This window comes from Misgurnus anguillicaudatus, chromosome 21 (assembly GCF_027580225.2).
Source record: "Misgurnus anguillicaudatus chromosome 21, ASM2758022v2, whole genome shotgun sequence".
Taxonomy (NCBI): Eukaryota; Metazoa; Chordata; class Actinopteri; order Cypriniformes; family Cobitidae; genus Misgurnus; species Misgurnus anguillicaudatus.
The window spans coordinates 44,621,088-44,637,136 of NC_073357.2; the positions used below are offsets into that span (position 1 = coordinate 44,621,088).

At 39.3% G+C, this 16,049-nt stretch overlaps 1 protein-coding gene across 1 annotated transcript in view; it reads right to left on the bottom strand.

Moving 5' to 3' along the window:
* The window catches only part of LOC129446963 (neural-cadherin), a 273,221-nt gene extending 268,455 nt beyond the window's left edge, over positions 1–4,766 (bottom strand). Inside the window, 2 exon segments of the mRNA XM_055208521.2 lie at positions 3,608–3,784; positions 3,787–4,766. Coding sequence (XP_055064496.2) covers positions 3,608–3,784; positions 3,787–4,597 — 988 coding nt within the window. The 5' untranslated portion in view covers positions 4,598–4,766.
* Positions 4,767–16,049: the final 11,283 nt, after the last annotated feature.

Genomic DNA, 16,049 nt, shown 5'->3' on the forward strand with positions numbered 1-16,049 from the left:
CCCCGAATTGCCATGAGATTGGAGTTTCTGCATGAGAGCGCCCTCTGGCTTTTGGATGTGGTGGCATTTCACCATAACTCGTTAAAATGTATTAATTTAGAAAACAAGCATTTGTCAGTCTCTGTCCATGCTTTCGCTTTGCCCTCCATAGTCGACATCAAAACATTATAACCCACAAGCACGGGCAGCTCAATTAAACTTCATTCTCAGGTGTTTCTGCCCCTCCTTCCTGCCATCAGGATGGTCATTATACCTTCAACTCTTACTCTAAAATATCGGTAAATAATGGTTGCAGTTGATTTCTGAGTGTTCTTGAATTTTTCTCCAAAAAAGTAGGGCTACTTTAAAAAAATACAACATTTCTACAAAAATGGTAATTTCAAACAAATAGTTAGGTTTAAATGTGGGACAACAGCATCTGAAATCCGCTCTTAACCAACACAAATATCTGTTTTTAGAGTATGTAATATAGTGGCGCTATTTAGTCAGGAGCTATAAAAATAATTTAGTCAAAAAATCATAAAAATAATTATTTAAAGACATGTTCGAGTATAATTAGTATGTTGGTTCAAAACACTACATGTTTAAGGGTTTAAAAATGTACACACAGATCCTTAAGAGCCACTTTATGTGTTTGTAAAAAACAATAGAAGTCAATGGAAAATCTCTAACGTAATAGAAAACCAACCGTGTGTGTGTGTGTGTGTGTGTGTGCGCGCGTGCGTGTGTGCATGCGTGCGCGTGTGTGTACAAATGTACTTTATGACCCTGTGAAGAATTTGCAGGCTCTTCTGTGTCCCTGGCGAAATATCTACCCATATGCTGTGGTAACTCTTTGGCTCATGCTGACCAGATTAACAGATTTTCAGTATTGAAGGCTGGTTAAGACCCAGAAAAACATTAAGCCCGTCATTCAAATTAAGCCCTGTTGCTGTGGGTGTTTTAGGGCTATTACAAGAGTGGGGGAAACATATGCTTACTGGTCTGATCTAAGGCAAAACTGATACTCTTTGACTAAACCCTTTGATACTTACTCAAATAAAACATAAAAGTGTTCACATAGCACAAAAACATGCATGTAACCTTGATGAATCATAGACAGAGAAAATGAATGATATGAGAGAGAGAAAGAGAGAGAGAGAGAGAGTGAGAGAGAGAGAGAGAGAGAGAGAGAGAGAGAGAGAGAGAGAGAGAGAGAGAGAGAGAGAGAGAGAGAGAGAGAGAGAGAATTGGCTAGTGTCAATTTCTTTTCAATCTGAAAACTTGCACAGAATTACAAAGAGCTCAGCTCTGTAGTGTGTAATTGAGAGGGAGAGGCATATGAAAGAGAGCCAGTGGCATCTGCAAGGTAAGATTATATTGCACTGAGATTAGTTAGAGGTCTGTCATTGGTGTACACACAAGAAACCCTCTCTGTACACAAACACGCACACTCACAAACTCTCTATCAGCATCCTCTGTGCAGGGGTTAATTGATCCCACAGCACTGATACCACAAAGACTGGCAGCATTAGACGTGCTCTGACAAGAAAGCAGAAGGGATGGAAAAGATAAAGACAGAAAATGAGAAGAGTGAGAACGAGGAGGGCGAAATAAAATTAAGAAAGGGGAAATAAAACTGAAAGATAAAGGTTAAAAAGGTTACAAGTATGAATTGGCCTGTTCGTACAAATTAACTAGACTCCCTCAGTATGTAACTAGGCACATAACATAGATCAAGTCAACATGCAGAGAAAGAGAGATAAATCGAGTGATTGTAGAGGAAAAGATGTGAAAACTTGAATAATTTACATTTACAAGATGCATTATTCAACATGTATCTATTGAATATGTTCACAGCTCCATAACAATTTGAGTCATGTGTGTCTTGACAAGATGATATGCTACACTCTATTACAATGCCGTTTTCATGACCTTGTGATACACTTTTAATTAGTTTTTTTTTTATTGACATGTTATCTGTCAACTATCCACTTATAGGAAGTAGACTACCTTTTGACAGCAGTGCAATCTACAATCTACATTCACCTCAAGACATTGTCACCATCTTGATTGTCTGGGGAGAGAACGTTGAACTTGAAAGAATCCCTACCCAATGCTTTACATTTTGTTTTGGCCTTTTCATACATTAATCATTAAAAATATGAGAGAAATCAAAGTATACATTTGAGGTTGTAAAAAAGTTCCATGGAGATATCATTAATAGCTTTTCCATCATGCCACCTTCAAAGAAAAGATTTTTGCAGTGCACACCTAGAGAATTGTTCACATTAGTCATTCTCACTTTGTGACTGCTACTTCTTAAAATTGATTAATTAATGATCGACTAATGAAAAGTAATACAAGATATATATTAAAACGTGTCTGAGCTTCAAGCACATAACATCCCAAGCAGAAAGACATAATCATCTCCATGAGATGTTCTTTCTCATTTTAAATAAATAAGTGCACTGGCTGCTTACTAGAAAACTCATTACCTCCACATAACTATGGCCACATGTGAGGTCAGCAGACGTTCTTCTCATTCTTGATTAATGCCAGATGTTTGGCCTCATTATTGTTTGTGCTAAGCTTCACAGAGGGCAGCACACGGCACAACATTCACAGACCTGCAAACATCCCCACATGCAGAAACAAGCCCCCTTGAACATATGCTAGGAACACGGTGGCGAGGAAAAAAGCAGTAGCTGCACAGCCGCAGGTTCAGCATGCAGAAAGCCCTGTTTAACAAACCAACCCTAATTAAATCACAGACTGCTAGATCACGCCCGGTCAACTGCTCAAATATGCTCTAAACGCCTCATCCTCCCCGCTTCTGACTGCACTGCCAGTCTTAAATCCCCAAAATGAGAAAGTGAATGAGATGGGATTACATGGCTAATGCAAGCAGATGAAAAAAGTAGAGCACAATCTCTAACTCAAAAAAGGATTAAATCACCCTAGATTCATGCCTACATTCTTCAGGTATAGGACAACATCATAACTGAATATTGAAGCGTGATACTGTACGTTACAAAATTCTCTCCCACTCTTCTGGCACATATAAACCACCCCCAAACTGAGCACTGATTGAATGACTTTAATAAAGATGAATGACTCCAAAGCCAGAAGTACAGAAAAAAAAGAAAACATGATTTGTACAAAGCAACATGAGGTGCATTCATTGCGTTCTATGCGCAATTACATGCAAATTACCCACATTTTACTGTACGCAAAATTAAAATCAAGCACTGCTATAGACAAAGAAAAATGTTAACTTTGATTCGTGTTCTTGATCACATTTTCTTAAATCGCAGTGGTATGCTGATTTGAATGCTTTTAGTATGGAAGTGCGCCAGTGGTTTAATCTGCGCCCTGACCTGTGTGAAACGTGTCACAGTGACACGAGTGATAATTAAACTTTGATTCCTGTGAATTTAACAGATGTAACTGGGGGAAACTTGAGAGGAGATGGATGTGGTAGACGAAGAAGATCCGCAGGAGTGTCGAGCGGATTTAAACCGCCAGCACAAGTTGGAGACACTCTTACGTACAGCGCAATTAGAGGGACTGGATCACATCCAATGTCGCATTTCACAGACATTTGGATAAGTTGCGTCTCACTCACCTCGCTTATCTTGCACTTTTACAGTTATCTCCACTAACGGCTGCGTCTCTCGGTCCAGCCGCCTCGATATAACCAAATCTCCGCCGTCCCGACTCACGGTAACCGGAGAGTTATCCGGGTCAGGCTGTATCAGCTCAAAGCTGGCAGACTGAAATCTCACCGGGTGCAGGTTCATATAACCGAACCGATGCTTGCGTCTTCGGAAACTGTGACAATGATGGGCTTGTCTGGTTCTATCACGGAACGAGACTTTCTCGAGAGTCCGTTATCGAGCTGAGAAACGGCTGGCCATTGGCGCGGACTTATCTCTATATCCATATTGTGACTGGTTCGAACGGGCCACCCGTGGTCTCGCGCATACACGCTAAACTTTATAGGGTGCGCGAGACCGAGTATGGAGTCCACGAGGAGAATATCGCCGGTCTTGGGAACAACATAAAAGCTGCCGTTTTTCGGCAGCGCGTAATATATAAGCTCGGCGTTTTTGCCGCTGTCCATGTCCTCTGCTTTCACCGTGTACACGACGGTCCTCAGGGCCGTGGCGTCGTCTAAAGTTATTTTTACATCTGAGTGGCGAAAAGCGGGCTCGTGGTCGTTAGTGTCGAGCACGTCCACTTTGATAGACGCAACTTCGGCCACAACGCGCTCGGTTAAGGCGCAGCTTTGACAGCACAGCGCCAGACTGAGGAAATAATCTGAGCGCTCCTCTCTATCGAGCAGTTTAGAGGTTTTTAGTAATATATGTCCTCGTTTATGGTGGGCGAAGACGTGAAAATCTTCACTCCTGTCGCCCTGGAGTTTCAGGTGCATGCCAGACTTTGCGCACCATCTCTGCGGGTCGATGCGCTTCACCGGGATACTCAACCCGTTCACTTTGGAGCCGGCCGGAGAGTTTTCAAACACATGCCCGTGAAAGAATGGTATTCGTTCGTCGGTCTTATTTCCCAACACAAAAGTCACACAATACGGCAACAAAATAGTCCAGATCATGGTTGTAAGCTTAAAGCACTCTTCCAGATCTCAAACGATGGTGTACAAATGGCAAAACATGCTGAATGAAGCACTCGTCCAGAGTTATCCGTTGATCGAGCTGCAGAACTTTCCCGCCGTTGCCTCGCGCTTCATCAGCGGTCTGCTCTGCCGCGCGCCTGAGCTCGCTGAGTTTCAGAAAGCAGCACTACAGTGATGGACAGCGCCACGCGCGAGGGGGCGTGGCTTTGGGATAGACAGGAATCCCTTAAGGCAAGCCTTTTCGTGGGATTTAGCCTTGTATTTATTTACCTGACCGATGAAAATTAAACGTGAGGTTTTTTTTTCCTATTTTAAGGGCACTATAGGGTTAACATGTTAATGTTAACCTTAACAAACCCTACAAATGAAAGTTAAGCAATTCTGGTTAGTGTTATATTTGGGTTTAGATTAATCTGCACTAACAGGCAAAATGTTAGACAAACTTTCTTAAATTTGTGTTTAAAAAACTTGATTTCAAGGCTTGAGTCTTAAAATGACTTTTGCAGACAAATATAGTCTACGTGTGCATATGAATTCAAGTAAATTGGGACAAAAAAACACGCTTTTGACAGTAATCACAATGTCAAAACATGTCCAAATCTATCTGAATTCATATGGCTTTAAAAAGATAATATAATAGATAAAAGAAAAGTGAAAGAAAATCAGCACAGCAACTTATTCAATACTGAAAAATAATTTTAGGTTAATAACTCATGAAGTTGGTGCACAGCTATATATGCAAAATGTCACTACTCTGCAATCTGAAACAATCAGTAAGTCTGACTTAACTTCAGTTGACAATAATGTCACTTTATTATTTAGATTGATTTAATTTTAAATAAACATCAATTAATTCAGAAAGGAATGATGATCTCAAATGCCATATCTCTCCAGCACCCCCAGAAACTACAACAACAAGTTGAGGAGGAGCCGTTAATTGCCTTGTGCAGCATCCTTTTTAATACATATTGATTTTTCTCTCTCTCTCAGCTACGTTAGGCTAGAGGCGATCTGTCTGCGGTGGCCTGCATTCAAATTTCAATTAGAGATTTATTGGACTTCTCAATTGCTCTGTAATAATATTAACCTGGTCTGACGCCTAAAAGGTGGGTGTTATGAGCAACACAAGGCCACAAAATGCAGTTCTTCATCAACGACAGGCACATGACCATCAGGGCAGAATTAGATAAGGAAGGAAAATGGCCAGTGGGATCAATATAAAACATTCAATTCAAAATTTGGAAACATGCCTCTCTGACAACAGAGTGAACACAATTTAGCAATATATAGAGATGTAAACTGGATTAGTGCAAATATTGTATGTCAGCAATCTACTGTAGTTCTGGGTCGCCTATGAATCTGCACACAAGCATAAAAAAGGCTGATCTTTTGAGAAACATTTATGAAGAAATACCTCCAGGTAGAACATAACTTATAAGAATATAAGTGTTAAAGTGTTTATGCACTTATGTACCAATAGCAACATGCTTTATTAAGATACTTGAAACTTTTTTTGAAAATATGCTCATTTTCCAGCTCCCCGAGAGTTAAACATTTGAATCTTACCGTTTTGGAATCCATTCAGCTGATCTCCGGGTCTGGCGCTTAGCATAGCTTAGCACAATTGATTGAATCTAATTAGACCATTAGCATCGCGCTAAAAATAACCAAAGAGTTTGGATATTTTTCCTATTCATAACTTGACTCTTCTGTAGTTACATCATGTACTAAGACCGATGAAAAATTAAAAATGGTGATTTTCTAGGCAGATATGATTAGGAATTATACTCTCAAACTGGCGTAATAATCAATGACTTTGCTGATGTAACATGGCGGCAGAAGGCGTAGTAATATTACCCAGTGCCCAAAAATAGCCCTCTGCTATTGAAAGTAACCAAGGGGACTATTTCCGGGCAGTGCATAATATCACTACGCCTGCTGCAGCCATGTTACATCAGCAAAGTCCTTGATTTTTATGCCAGAATGAGAGTATAGTTCCTAGCCATATCTACCTAGAAAATCGCAACTTTTAACTTTCTGTCTGCCTTAGTACACAAACAAATTCTCTATCTACCTCTCCATCTGTCACTTACATTGAGTGACGCTGTCATTTAGACTTACAATATTGTCTCTCTCTTTCTTTCTTTCTCTCTCTCTCACACACACACACACACACACACACACACACACACACGCACGCACGCACGCACGCACGGCGCACGCACACACACACACACACAACAGACTAGCCTGCAACTATATCCTATCCTTACAGATAAACTTTTAGAGTTGCAGAAAAAACATCATATACTTTATAAACATTTTCCAATCGAGGATGTCAAATTTAACAAACCTATGATGACGATTTGGTCCCAAAAGCAAAGCCCACACATAAACCGAAAGCACAGCAAAACGATTTGCACTTTGTTTGCAGAAATAATTTAGCTTTCTAAAATAGCTTGGCATTTTCAGTTGGTAGGCTTCTATACAGCGGTTATCTGCACTGGCTGACTTTCCAAAACCCTTGGCAACCCAGCCCAATTAATGGGGGTCTTTGGAGGTTGGCACTTCTTTTTCAGTGTACAGATGCGACTCTATGGTATTTTAATAGTTACGGCCAAGTCTGAGAGGTCCATACACTCTGGAGTACTTCTTCAGGCTGGTTCACTGAACTCCATTATGAGTGGATCAGTGGATATTCTCCCCATCTTAGTTTCAAGCAAGAAGAAGAACTCAATATCACAACTACCTCTGAGGATATCAAAGTCGAAAAGTTTGTCCTATAAAATATTAAACATGCATTTAAAATCCGCAGTGGAACATGTTTTTTAATTGTGCTGAATATTCACGGGAGTAAATAGAGCACGAGACCCATGAGCATATGGAACGTAATTTGCGAGCACCATTATAAAAATTTCAATATGGCAGGCTAACCGAAATATTGGGAAACATGTAGTGGAGAACGAGCCAAATGATATAGTCTTGGCTCTGAAAATCAAAATTTGTTTTATTTTCTTTTGACAAACTATCAAATAATTATACAGATTTTAAACAAGACTTTCATGGCACATTACCCTTGACTAGCCATGACATTTAATAACATTTGTTCTGTTATTGAGGCACGCTCGTAAAAATGTGTCAAAAATGCATGATAGAGTTTTTACGTCTTTGCCCTTGGCTTCAATGGTTTTACAATAACAATTTGGCTTTGAGGCATAAAACCTAATGATCGGGTCTGTCATATTTGCATATGCAGAGAGGTGGGGTTATTGCTTTCCGTGGGACGACTGTTACAGAGCATAATTAGAGAGCCTAGCAGTTAGGTTCCTCATCAACAGCAGGGCTTCGGCAGCCGAGCAGAGTATTTTCCATTAATGAGGCTTGTCACCGCTCGCTTTTACCCTCATCTCCTCTTCACAGCTCACCCAAGACACTTCAATACGCTGGCTGGGTGTAATCAGCACACAATCATGCTCATTACATCCCTTACCAAAATAAACCTCCTCTAAATGTCCTCATCACTAACATTCCTCCCTGGTTATGGAGGGGGAACAGTACAAACTGCAATAAAAAGATTGCTGTAATATTTATAAGGTCAACCTAAGAACCAAAACCAGTCGAGGATTTTCTGTTTTTCTTTCAATCGATGTTTATTTTAAAGAGCGTTCACACTGACAGTGACTCACAACAACCGCAAGTCATTTCATTTGAGTTACGCATTTAAAGTATGGTGACACAAAAAGGGCATGTCCAGCATATCGAAAAGTTTAACTCTATGCAAATGAGCAGTTATGCAATGCAACTACAAATAGGAGTGAAGACATTAAAGCTCGCATGATTCATCTAAGATACTATAGTGATGCGTAGGCATGATGGATGAGAATTTAATGATACTGTGCGCAATTTCAATGTTCTATACTATTTTTCGCCTCTCATTTGCAGGGATGCAATATAGTTTCAAAAATGAGGTTGATTCATGCACTTATAATCATTAATATGCTCAACATATACGCTGCTGTAATTTATATACAAACACTTTTCCCTGCTGAATATCATTTTAACAAAAAGAAAACTAATTTCTTGTCAAAACATTTTTTTAATAGCAACATTTAACGTGTGATCAGTTTTTCAGAAGTCATAGTCAGGAGCTGTTAACTTTAGGGTATCAAGCAACAGGAATGCCTACTAGAAACCAATCTGGCGACATCAAGAATTAAAAATCACTATCATGTGAATGAGCTTACTGAAAACTTACCAGATTCACCGGCTTACTCAAATTTTTACCACAGATAGTTCTTACTAAGGCAGAAATGCATCACCATGCCCTTAGTTCCCTAGGTCTTCATTCAACTAACAGACCCACATATGCTTTACAATGTGCATCTGCAGTATACCTTCATTGGTGCCGGAGACTGAACCTGCAGCAAAATAAGAGAAGCATGATTAAAGAAGAACAGGGAGACATTGATAACAAGAATGATTAAAGCTTGAAAAGAAGGGATATCAAAACTGTGTATTTTAATGTGTGGATAGCGCAGTAGTTGTGGATGTTTTATTTCACAAAATATTACTACATTTCAAATCTCTTTTTGTCCCTGTTTCTCTGTTTTTGTCTTTCTATCTTTTGAAAAGAAGAGATCTCTGGCTGAAGTGGAAAGGAAAAAGAAGGTTAAAGGTTACTTATGGAGCTCTCTGCTGGCTGGACATAAAACAGTAAGACTTAGGTCTGCTTAGATGTCAAGTTCAATAACAGATATAAACCGGGTCTTTGAAAGATTTCTAAATTATCATAAAGAGTTTTGTTAGTTTGAATCCTTCCTACCCTAAACCCAACAGGATGGGTGATTTAGATACACAAACACTCTGATGTCACAAAAAGCACAAAACCATAAATCTATTAAAGCACATATTTTGTGGTACAGTACTGTATGTTGTTAATGTTTGTTAGACAAAATTACACAGACCTTATTACCCTACTTTAGCAACAGTTGCATCGTGACTGACAAGGGGTCATGGTTTGGTCAGCAAGGTCTATTATCCTTGCTAGTAGATTCTAGACAAAAATCATCTTTCTCCATTGACATCCATTTAAAAGTAGCTGCATACTGATGAAATATGAATGTGATATGATGAATGTTTTGCAAGCAGTACATAAATCACAAATATTTCATTATATTATATTAGATGTTTTGCCAGAGACCATTTTTGTATGCCTCCTAAAAGTGGAAAGATGGCACAATTCCAATCATTACTATTCATACTTCTAGTGGTCTTGCGCAAAACTGAGCAACTGCCATTAAGATAAAATGCTAAATGATGCTACAGGTCTTCCCAGCACAATGCAAGGTTTTACCTGAAAGAGTTTTGCATAGACAGGAAACTGTCACAATAAGTAAGGGGGTCCTAATCACTCCGTCATGATTTATATTGCGATAACAACCGAAGTACTGTGCAAAACTCTAAGGCCATCATGCTCCCATTAGATTTGTTGTTTTTGCAATTGCATAGTGATCATATATAATTATATATCAGTCTCTTTAATAGAATGCAACCAGAAAATACAAGAAATGTGTATTAAAACAGTATAAAAGTACAAGATGAAGTTTCAAGTAAACTCCCCTTCCACTTGAGCAATAGCCGGCAGCTGCAGGATCTCTTAAACATAAATTAAATTAAGGCATATGTCTCTTCAAAAAACTTCAGGACTTCAGTCTTCTCAAAAAAGCTCAAGATGTGTTTTGTGCCAAGAGAGGTGACACTAAATACTCACTGATGTCTGAAGAAGACATTTAGTTTTGAAAATTGTTTTGTTTTTTAATTTTGTGTACATATTTCCTGTATTTTCTATTTGTATCTTAAAAAAGAGTGAAAAAGAAATATGGATGGACATTAAAATTTTGCTAAAACAACAAAGCTGGTGGTGATGGCCTAAAACTTTTGCACAGTACTGTACATGTACAATAACTATTTATTATATTTGATCTAATTTAATGCAAACTTTCTGTGGGTATAGAATGTTTCCTAGCAGTTTTTAGCAGGTACCTACCTACTAAAAAATCTGTGAACACAACCACCATACAAAGAAAAACATCCACCCACTCCTTCTTATTTATTACCCATTAAACCAAAGCAGTCTCATTAGACATGCAGCTTTGATTCTCTTACCAATGTGACGTCAAACAAAGTTTTATTCCTTATAAGAATATTTATTATTGTCAGCAACTTTAAACAATTACACAGTTTAAACATTACCACTGCACTGTGCTTTCATAAGTAAATATAAAATTAAAATATGATTAATTATTAAATTTAAATGTGCCCAAAAGTTAAATAAAAACGGTAGTGTACTTAAATGTTAAAAAGCTTAAATAAATTCAGATTAATCCCAGCGTTTTTGTTAATTTGTCAAATTAAGAATATACTATATGCCACAAAGTAAACAATCAGACTCAACAAATTTAGTCACTTGACTTTATGCATTTAGAGGTAAATTCACAAAGTGGTTCATTTTGAGAGTAAAAATGAGTCATTGATTTATGAGAAATTTTATGTTCTTGTAAACAACAGTGTGCTCTATTAGAGGCTGTTTACACTTGGCATTAACATGTGTTTTCGTCGATCGGATCACAAGTGGATGACGTTAATGCCAGGTGTAAACGGTGTTCAAAACGTTTTGAGCTCGTCCACTTTCGACCACTTTCAACCACATCCAGAGGTGGTCAAAACGACTTTCGATCGGATCGCTTTGGAGTTGCGGAACGCACATGTGGTTGAATGCATTCGAACAGCCACACGCGACCGCCTTCTCTCCGCCCATTTATCTAATCTGAGGTATTAAACACAAGTTTTACGTTTTTTTTTACTTCTGGCATGAACATTCGGTGAACAGCGCTATTTTTAGCCTTTCATTGATAAAACTAAGCGGCTGATCTCCGTAGTTTCGTTTTGAAAGCGGGTGAAAGTTGCGCGATCCTATTTCATCAATTGCGCTGAAAATTCAAAGAAAGCTCTTACATACTCATGTACAAAACACTGTGCAGCATGTTTACTTGCTAAACAAGCAGTGCACTCCGACATAATATTAGTTTGCGTCCATATAAACTCATAATTACTCCCGCTCGGGTTTGAATGACAGCAGAGAGACTCGCCCACCATCTCACAGACCACCCCCTCATAGTATTCAGCACAGAAGCGGTCGAAAGTGGACAAAAGAGACAGATTTAAATACCAGGTGTAAACGTAATGTGTCTCTCGCGTCCACTTGTGATCCGATCGATGAAAACACATCTTAATAGCAAGTGTAAACAGCCCCTAAGAAAGTCGCATCCTTCAAAGGACTTGGCATTGAATGATGCAGTCATGAAAGTCGCATCCTTCAAAGGACTTGGTCTTCAAAAGATGTAGTCTCCAAAGGTTGCATCGTTAAAAGAACTCTGTCTTTAAAGGATGCTGTCTCCACAGTTCGCGTCCTTCAAAGAACTCGGTCTTTGAAAGATGCAGTCACTGAAGATCGAGTCCTTCAAAGGACTCGGCCTTGAAGGATGCAGTCTCCAAAGGTTGCATCCTTCAAAGGACTCGGTCTTTAAAGGAAGCAGTCTACGAAGGTTGCCTCCTTTAAAGTACTTGGTCATCAAAGGATGCAGTCTACAAAGGCCGAATTTATCAAAGGCCGCATTTATCAAACTCTGTCTTCAAAGGATGCTGTCTCCACAGGTCTTTGAAGGATGTATTCTCCGAAGGTCGAGTCCTTCAATAGACTCGGCTTGAAGGATGCAGTTTCCATAGGTTGCATCCTTCAAAGGACTCTGTCTTCGAAGGAAGCGGTCTCTGAAGGTTGCCTCCTTTAAAGTACTTGGTCATCAAAGTATGCAGTCTACAAATGCAGCATTTATCAAAGGACTTGATCTTCGAAAGGATGCAATCTATAAAGGTTGCATCCTTCAAAGGACTCGGTCTTCGAAGGATGCAGTCTACAAAGGCCCCATTTATCAAAAGACTTGGTCTTCGAATGATGCAGTCTACAAAGGATGCAGCCTTCTCATTCAGTTCGCTTCATGGACTTCAAAGGGTACATCCTTCAAAGACTAATAAGTCCTTGTCTTTAAATTACAAAGCTTTTGAAGGATCCAGCCTTGCACAGACTGGTTGATGCTCTCGTACATCAGCACTAAAAACACACCTTTTGCCCACAGATCAAGCACCGGCGCAGTGCTGTTGGTCTGACTAACTGCGATTAATTGCATGAAATTATTTTACAGCATTAATGAGTAAATTGCATGTGTTAACGCTGACAGCACTAGTTTTAACATTAAGTTATAAATGCAGGTTTGGGAGGAGCCTAATCATTCAGTCCTGTTAATCATTATTAACTCTCATTGTGCCTTCCCAGCGACAATTATTCCAACATTTGTCCTGTTCCTAATATTTTTCTTCACCACTCTTTTCCCTTCATGCAGTTCTGGACTTGGGTTCAACCTTTTTTTTAGGGCAGCAAGCCAAGTCGTTTACCATTTAATTGTTAAGACTAAATGGGCAGGCGAGCTTGTGAATTTACATTTAATTCAGTGTTTCCTTCACGTACTAGTTGACCAGTGGTAGTTGACTGCATAGCATTATGGTACCACACTAAGAACCACTGTTGTAATACATGATCTGTGGGCTCATTAATTTAGTCAACAACATACTCTTATATATTTTAGTAAACTTCCTTTAACCTGGTAAAAGACTCTGAATTACTACACTAATACACTTGATAAAAGAATGCTTGACAACTGAATTCCCATGCAGGTGCGTTTATCCAATTTATTTTCTTCCATGTACTTAGAGGGCTTTGCTGAAAAATTGTCATGGTGTTTAACGGATTCTGCCAACAAACCAGTATTTCTGAATGGCCTGAGGCTGGGATAAGGAAGATTTGATGTGAAAGTATTTGATGACTGTATAATATGTGCAGAGAGAATTCAGTCAAAATCATTATCTCAATTTTGACATATGTGAAGTTAAGTGGCTTTTGCGTCTGATCACACCAAATCACAAAATGGTGCTCTGGTCAACAAAATCAAAAGCATTTCAGAGCATTGTGTGTAATATAACATTCTGTCCAGATGTGGTCTAAAATCTTTTTAACAGGAAAGAGAAAGTATTAAAAAATGCTGACTATAGCCACAGCTCAGTACGCAAAATGTGAAAGACACAGGGTGCAGCAAAGGGAATGAATCAAACAAAAATGAGTGGGTTTGTTCTTCCATAGCCAACAACACACACACTTTCACATTTTCACACCTCTTCAGACTTTTCCTTAAGCAGGCAGTCTCTCTATAAATCATTAGAGACCCAAAGTACTGGGATACGTATTCTAAAATGTCACCACACATATTAACCGAGGATTTCAGCATTGTTGCCAGAGTCAACCATTCTGCCTAGATCAATTTATATACGGGCATCCATTCTGAAAACTTAGACAAGCAAAGGACAAACAAAATAAAAGGGCTGTTTTACACTACGGAATATCAAATAAGCTTTAAGCTGGTCATCCATCATTGAAATCTGGAGCTGACTGAAATGCCACTGGACCAAATCATGTGTGGAGAGAATAAGGGTAACGTCAACACAATGTGTCTTAACAGCAAGGTGTACTGCATGTGCGCTGTTACTGTGAGCTTTAAATTAACCTAAACTGATGAGGCTAATTGCTAGGGTGAGCATGAAGTGTGATTCACAAGTTTCTAGGTACTCGGGTGACTGACTGCAGTGTGACCAAACACACATTCACGTTTTTCTCTGACGCAGCGGTGATTTTTCATTGACTTGTGTGGCTTTTATGCTGACCTAATTATATTATATTCCCTAGCCCTAAACCTACCCTCCACAAACGACTTTTTTTTGCATCTTTAACATTTTCATTACGACATTATTTAGTGTATTTATTAAGCCATTTTCCTCTTGGGGACTGTTGGCTGCTCCCCACAATGTAGATGATCTCAGGTTTTACAGTCCTTGCTGATTATTATCCTGGAATGTGATGGGTAGGCAAAACCTGACCCACACACACATATGCGCACACACAGAGACCTTTAAAGTTATATTAGAGAGGATCTTTTATAGACTCTCATAGATGATTTATATGCGAGGATAATAATATTTGCTATACCCTATCCCTAACCCCAACATTTAAGGCATAGTATGTACAATTTTTGTACTAAAAATAGCACACTAGCACAGCGTTATACAGCACCATATGCAGAAGTAGTAGTAGTTGTAGTGTCAAGCATGCCACATATGCCATGTTGTTGTTTATATCAAGCCACTCTGCTGGCATACGCTATAATGTACGTTTATTTTATTACATAATCCAAGTACATGATTTGTTAGTTTCATTGGATGGACGTACATGGTAAATGGACTGCATTTATATAGCGCTTTTAACAGACCCATGGCCATCCAAAGCACTTTACAAGTTGCCTCACATTTACCACTCATTCATACATTGACGGCCGTGTTAGGCATGCAAGGTGCCATCCAGCTTGTTGGGAGCAGCTGGGATTAGGTGTCTTGCTCAAGGACACCTCGACACTTGGTCAGGTGGAGTCGGGGATTGAACCACCAACCTGCCGGAACCACTGCCGCCCCATACATAGGCAATGGAGGTCAAGACTGCAACTCCCATCAGTCCACAGAGCATTATTAAAAGGATAGCGGAAGATTTTCTTTTTCTGGGTGGATCATCAAGACTATTGGTCATCCCAGTTGTCAATCATTCTGATTATATGTTTATGTATAGCCGTTGTACGTGCTCGTCCCTAGGTTCGCTTTCTGCACATGCGCACTTTCATGTGTGGTTTCAGCCATTCATTGAAGCCCGCATTCTCACCGTATTTTTTCAAAATGTCTGAGGGTCGCACGAGAAAAAGTGTTTAAGAATTGTATGACAAGAAGAGAAAGCTCTCTGAAATAAGAAACAAGGCCACAGTGTTTTGGGGAGAATATTTCACAAGCTGGCGTGCGCTAAAGTTTCTACTCGACAGGTAAAGTTTGTCATGCTATTTGGAAAATCCATTTAAAATCACTGCTAGTAAAAGTTGATGTAAGCTATGATTAGCGATGCTAGCCCTGGCACAAGTCACGAACCGCATAGACACAGTAAACATCTCAATGTATGAGCCATGCCAGCAGAAATTTGTAAACAGAGCGAAGAGAAGAACTAGGCTTGTGCATGCTCTCTCTTGTGCACACGTTAATAGGCGTTCCCTCTTGGGAGCAGGTAGAGTGTTGCACATGTGTTATTTTAATAAAAAGCAAAGCCAAACCTGTACATGCACAGGCAGGCTTTTCATCCCCAAGATGTGCTTGAGTCAATGGAGCATTGGACTGCATCATGTCTTTTCCTTCTCTTCCTAGTTTTCATTAAATGATGTGAAGTCTTCAAGCTACA